Source organism: Henckelia pumila, chromosome 2, assembly GCF_033568475.1.
Source record: "Henckelia pumila isolate YLH828 chromosome 2, ASM3356847v2, whole genome shotgun sequence".
Taxonomy (NCBI): domain Eukaryota; kingdom Viridiplantae; phylum Streptophyta; class Magnoliopsida; order Lamiales; family Gesneriaceae; genus Henckelia; species Henckelia pumila.
Window position 1 is genome coordinate 141638623 of NC_133121.1, and position 6148 is coordinate 141644770.

The 6148-nt window shown below is 35.3% G+C and overlaps 1 protein-coding gene across 1 annotated transcript; it reads left to right on the top strand.

Moving 5' to 3' along the window:
* The first annotated feature begins 2637 nt into the window (after positions 1-2637).
* Positions 2638-5707, top strand: LOC140883398 (vesicle-associated membrane protein 714). The gene is made up of 4 exons (XM_073289847.1): positions 2638-3011; positions 4005-4195; positions 4958-5121; positions 5368-5707. The coding sequence occupies exons 1-4, from the start codon at positions 2789-2791 to the stop codon at positions 5459-5461; spliced, it is 672 nt and encodes a 223-aa protein (XP_073145948.1). The 5' UTR covers positions 2638-2788; the 3' UTR covers positions 5462-5707.
* Positions 5708-6148: the final 441 nt, after the last annotated feature.

The following is a 6148-nucleotide window of genomic DNA, read 5'->3' on the forward strand; positions in this document are numbered from 1 at the left end:
TACTCCCAAAACTTAAATAGATTCCCGGACCATACCTTCGTCCGTCGATAGCCCTTTGAAGTCGCTAGTCCCGGATGACTATAACCACACCTTGGTTATTCCAGAACCTCTATTATAACCGATAGGGCCCTCAAGTGTATAACTCACACTATATAACTGAAGGAAACTCGGGAATTCGTAATTCAGAAATGAACTCTGAACGGCCCTATTTATAGCCAAATTTCTCGGCTAGGATCGGAACTTCCGATTTCGGGATCGGAGCTTCCGATCCAGCTCATTGCGTGCATGTCTGCCACGCCAGGATCGGAACTTCCGATCTACGATCGGAGCTTCCGATCTGCTCTATGACCGACACTTGTCAAAACTCGCGACTGAGTCATCGATCATTTTTTACAGCTGGGGATCGGAACTTCCGTTCCAGGATCGGAGCTTCCGTTCCAGGATCGGAGCTTCCGTTCCGATTGGAGCTTACTATCCGGGATCGGAGATTACTATCCGGGATCGGAACTTACTATCCGGCCCAAAATGAAAAAGCCCAAATTTTACTTCTGAAGTCCAATAACACTCCGAAATTGGTTAAATACCAACTCTTAATCATGTTTAACATATTATTATCTTAAAATGGTATCTGGGTTACTACAAGTAGATAATCAATCCTGTCACTATTGATCGCAAGGACGGGCATATCAATCCAATTATCGAAAGAAGTATCATCTATACGACTCTTTTGATGCTCGCCTAGCTAGGATCGACTTCAACTTCCTCATCATACTTTTAAAATAGGAGGGAGAACATCGTGAAAAAATCCCTTCCCATTTTTTCTCTCACCAGCTACTTCATCTTCTACAATTATGTCTAGAATCAAAACCAAACACAAAGTCATACAAAAAAAATTAAGATAAACACAAAAAACAAGAACCAAATTATAACAGACAAAAAATTAGGAGAACCAACTTAGAATATTGCACTATAACTAAATTCTAAATTTCATCAACATTTTGCAATTTCATTTCAATATAGTTATATTGAAATAACATCAAAAAAAATCCTAAAAATATGAGAAATGACTTCAAAATCATGAGAAGTGCTCACGTTCAATAATTATGAAATGAAATAGATAAATTAATAAAAAATTATTTTTGTCATAATGCACACAACCCATTATCATGGTAGAAGACCGACAAAATCAGTGAAGGAAAGAACGACATGGTGGAGGTTTAGGGGATGAGAATTTCAAAAGAGATGAAGTTTAAGAGAACAAGAAAATCATTCCTAAAAATAAAGTTTGATTTTATAAGAACATTTTAAAACCTAAAAAAGTTATTTGTTCATACCTTTGTTGTTTCTCTTCTTTTTTGCCGCTGTAACAAATTTATTCTTTGTTGGAGCTTTTTTCAGTTTATCCTTCATTGTCTTTTCCCTCATTTGTGCTACCGATTCGAATTCGAAAATTTCTTGATGATTCTTCTCGCCTATGGTTGAACACAACCGTTCATGAATGCAACAACAGGGATGGTTTTCTTCATTATTGGGTTTGATGAGTGTGAATTGGGAGAGAGAGAGTAAAGGATTTGAGCGTGTGAGTTGGATGGAGAGAGGGGATAATTACATTTAATTAATTTAGACAATTAAAAATATGTTAAATGGGTGGACATGGAGTTAAAAAAAATTTTGGTACTATCAGGGAGCTTAAACAAAAAATCTGTGACATAGGGAGTAAACACGTATAAATGTTTTTGAGTGGGTATTTTTCCAAAATTTTCCCAATATTATTATTATTATTAGTTTGTATATTTGTGACTCGTAGACTTCTAAGTCAATATCCACTTTTTAAGTTCTTTCTATATTTGCATGGATCATATTTGTCGGCCCAAAGGAAGAAAGCCTACGTTGCAATTGATGTTGGTCCAATCCATTTACAAACCCGTTATGGATGATTACTAGTAATCGGGGGAATGGAAGTTTTTAGAAATAAAAACGAAGAATGAAAAAAAAAAACGAAGAATGAAGTAGATATATTTGTTATACTAGTACACCGAAGTACATGAAGCACATACGTTGCATATGCACAAAATATATTTTTATAAATTTAAATTTATTTATAAATTTATAAATTAGGATATTGAGTAAAGGGATAATGGTAATTATAAATTAGGATAATGAGATAGTGAAAAAAGGTGGTGGAAAGTTTTTGAATCATAAATTATTTTTTCGTCTATTAATTATTGAATATGTTAAAATAATGATAAAGATAAATTTGAAATCTATTTTGACCAAAAATAGTTTTTTTTAATGGGTTTAGCTATTATAATATAGAGTTCTTTTATGGTGCCCAACTTTATATGCCCAACTCCATGCCCACCATGTACAATATGTGATAAGTCAACTAATCAATTGTGTTGGTCAACTCACATATTGTACATGGTGGGCATGGAGTTGGGCATATGAGTTGGGCACCATAAAAAAACTCTTATAATATATATAGTAAAAATAGTAAGGATATATATAAAAATTAATAATAATACTTTTTTGACAATAAAACTTGTAATTTTATTTATTTCGAAAGATTTAAGTCGTCTTTTATTAATAGTACTTTTAAAAATTAGAGTTTCTATATTTTTTTTTTCAAATCAAAACCCTAAAAAAAACAATAAAAAAACAAAGAAGAAGAATCTCCCCGAAGTTGACTTGGCAGTCTGGCACTTTCGTCTTTCCAATTCTCGCGATTATTGATCAATCATATGAGGAATTCGGGGCATCCATTGTAAATTGTATTCGCAAGATTGTTATGGCGATTCTATATGGTCTGGTGGGGCGGGGGACCACGGTGCTGGCGGAGTTTAGCGCCGTGACGGGGAACGCCGGTGCAGTAGTCCGTCGTATACTGGAGAAGCTCTCCGAGACTGAATCCGCTGAGTCTAGGCTTTGCTTCTCTCAGGATCGTTACATTTTTCACATTCTCGTTTCCGATGGCATTACCTTCCTCTGTATGGCAAACGACACCTTCGGAAGTAAGTAGGTTGGAGAAAAAGTCTTTTTTTTAAAAAAAAAAAAAATCTTTGAATTGAAAGGGTTCAGCATGTTGTGTTTATCTTCTTTAATTCTAAGTTTACGGATCTTGGCTTTACTTTTTCATGATTCAGTTTAGTTTCGCATGCCTGTATATCATTGGATTTAGTTTGTTGGACCGGTTGATCCAATTATTGTAGTTTCCATTCCGTTGAAGCTCTTGTGCATGTTTTATGCTTGGATTTGATTTCTTGTGAGCTGTGCGTTCAAGTAATATGTGGCTATGTGCAGTGTAGATGCAGGGAGTATAATTTATGTACAAGAATTGTACCAAGCGCAGATCTTTGCTAATGAACTCAGTATTTTTTCGATGGACCAATGACCATATAGAATTTGTTTAAATGGTTAGGGATGGCAACATGATAGTTAAAGAACACAGTAGTAAGAGTGCAGATAGTTTCAGTTATAATTCTTATGTAAAAATGAAATCAATTCATGATACAGATATACGCACAGATCGATAACAAGTATAAAGATGATACATGGCGGTTCATTCTTTGGAAACTATGGTGGCAGCACTCAACACTAATTTGAAAGCAAGTATAAGTCTGTCGTAACCGCTGGAGATGGCATGAAGAGTACGGCTGATAATTGACGGCTAGGAATACAAATGCAAGGAACTTGTTTCTTTAAGATTGTTCACATCTGATTCTTTAAATCTAGATTGGTTCCTTGCATTTTTCTTCCTAGCTGTCAACTACCATTCTAGATTTAAAAGTCAGATATGAATAATCATTGAACACCAAACTCTATCTTCTGTGTTAATGATGTTTCCAGTTACAGCGAGTTTCATGTTACTGTTCATTATCTTTGTTATGCATCTAGATTATGTCGGAATTTTTCTTCATTTAGAAAATTCTTGCAGAAATGAAGACGTCTTGATTTGTCTACACCAACCTGTATATGCTTACGTACATTTTGCTATTCTGAACCAGGGAGAATACCTTTTTCATACTTGGAGGATATTCGCATGAGATTTATGAAGAACTATGGGAGAGTTGCTCCTTATGCTCCTGCATATGCAATGAATGATGAATTCTCTAGAGTTTTACACCAACAAATGGAGTTTTTCTCCAGTAATCCAAGTGCAGATACACTCAACCGTGTCCAAGGAGAAGTTGGTGAGGCAAGTATCGTTAGCCACCTCCACTTCACTCATAAAAGAAATAGAGAGCAAAAGAGGAGTGAAATGAGAATCTATTCTGTGTTTGGTATTTTATAACTTAAGATGGTTATGCAGTTTCCATCTTTTTGAAAAGATATTTTTTCTGGTTTATTAGGAGTGCTGGCCGTTGTATGTATTGATAATTTAGGATTGCTATTTTTCGCTTTGATGTATTTTCTGTGCAGCAGTGCAGGAGAACTTCCTTTCGGCCTTGAAATGTTTGTTTCCGATGCATACAAAATTATTTTAACATGATGCCTTTCTGTCCTACTGTCTCATGTGTGTAATAACTCTGGCCTATTTTCTACAACTATACTATGAATGTAAGCAGAGAATACAATGAAAAAGGTTGATGTCCGCTACCATATCAGTGAAGCAACAAAAGATGCCTTAATTCCATGGTTCCTTCTTTGCTAAAGAAGCATGCAAATATCATAATACAGCAAACCAGCAATGCCACTCATTCTTTTGCTTTGTGTACATTTGATCCATTTGTGTTCCTGTCTCTTTACGTGGATAAATATCTTGCTGGTTTTTTTAACAAATGAATGCACCTGAAACTTGAAAGGTCCTTAAATAGGTGGAGTATGTTAATTATCAATAGAACATGTCATTCATGTAGTATCTGAATCAGAGTGTTTTTTTGTTCTTCTTTTTGTATGTCAGCATGGACATGATATAGGTTATCTTCTACGAGTATAACAATTGAAACTTGATATTCAGTTACGCACGATAATGGTGGATAATATCGACAAGATACTAGAGAGAGGTGACCGGATTGAGCTTCTTGTTGACAAAACAGCAACCATGCAGGATAGTTCATTTCATTTCAGAAAACAGTCGAAACGCCTTCGCCGTGCTCTGTGGACAAAAAATGCCAAGCTTTTGTAAGTACTGCCACATTCTCATATTAAATTTGAATCGAATTTCTTGGTACCTGTTCAAACTACTTTTGCATTTTCTTAATCGAGTAGTTTGTCTTTGAAATTTGTGTTATGAATATGATCTGTTCTTTTTACTGTATTTCATCATTTATCTTGGAGTAGGAGTGCAAGGGGCTGAATTGTAGTCTGCTGCAGTCCATAATCGAGGGCCATACTGACTCTCTGAACTCTTATGTTTATTCTTGGCAGGGCCATGTTGACATGTTTGATTGTCCTACTCTTGTATTTAATAATCGCGGCTATCTGTGGAGGCATCACTCTACCATCTTGCAGATCAAAATAATCTCCTGAGGGATTCCTTAGGTGAACCCACTTGATGTACTTTCAAAAGATAACCTTGCTGGCTTGCTGCCTAATGTTTGTTTCATCCAGGCTGTTTATATGGTACCGAATAATTAATCAATCATCTTCATTATGGCTGACAAGCAATGTAAAGGGAAAACACGGTGACATTTAGCATAACGTTGTGAGTATCTCAAATTATATATTGTAAAAATGTTTGGAAGATATTGTTTGGTTTTTTCTGTTTCTTTTTTGGTGGCTTACTACAACCCGTGTACCATAACAAAAGAAAGCGATGAGCAAGAAAAGTTTACCTCGTTTTTTTTCCCAATTATAGACGACCCCAATCCAAATATGACTCATGCATTCTCTATACCAAGGAGAGAAATCCATGGTTCTTTAGGCAGATGCAACGAAGATTCAGTAAATAGTTTCTATCTTGTTTCCCTACTGTCTTCCTTCGATTTATTTGCAAATTTTACCATATTTATATTGTTGCAATGACAAAATGGAAGTATGAACCTGCGAATTTCTTACTATACTTGGTGCTGCAATTTTTATGAAATTGATGATGTTCCCTATTCTATCGTGAAACACATTGCAGACTTCTAGTAATTGCATGGTGTAAGTGAAAATTATGCGCGTTATGTGATGGAATACTTGGCATCAAATATGGTAGAAAATTTGA

Bases quoted from the DNA above. Each gene is read 5' to 3' on its own strand.
- LOC140883398 (XM_073289847.1), top strand. From the start codon at position 2,789: ATGGCGATTCTATATGGTCTGGTGGGGCGGGGGACCACGGTGCTGGCG. The intron at 3,012-4,004 runs GTAAGTAGGTTG...ATTCTGAACCAG, and splicing joins GGCAAACGACACCTTCGGAA to GGAGAATACCTTTTTCATAC. The intron at 5,122-5,367 runs GTAAGTACTGCC...TATTCTTGGCAG, and splicing joins ACAAAAAATGCCAAGCTTTT to GGCCATGTTGACATGTTTGA.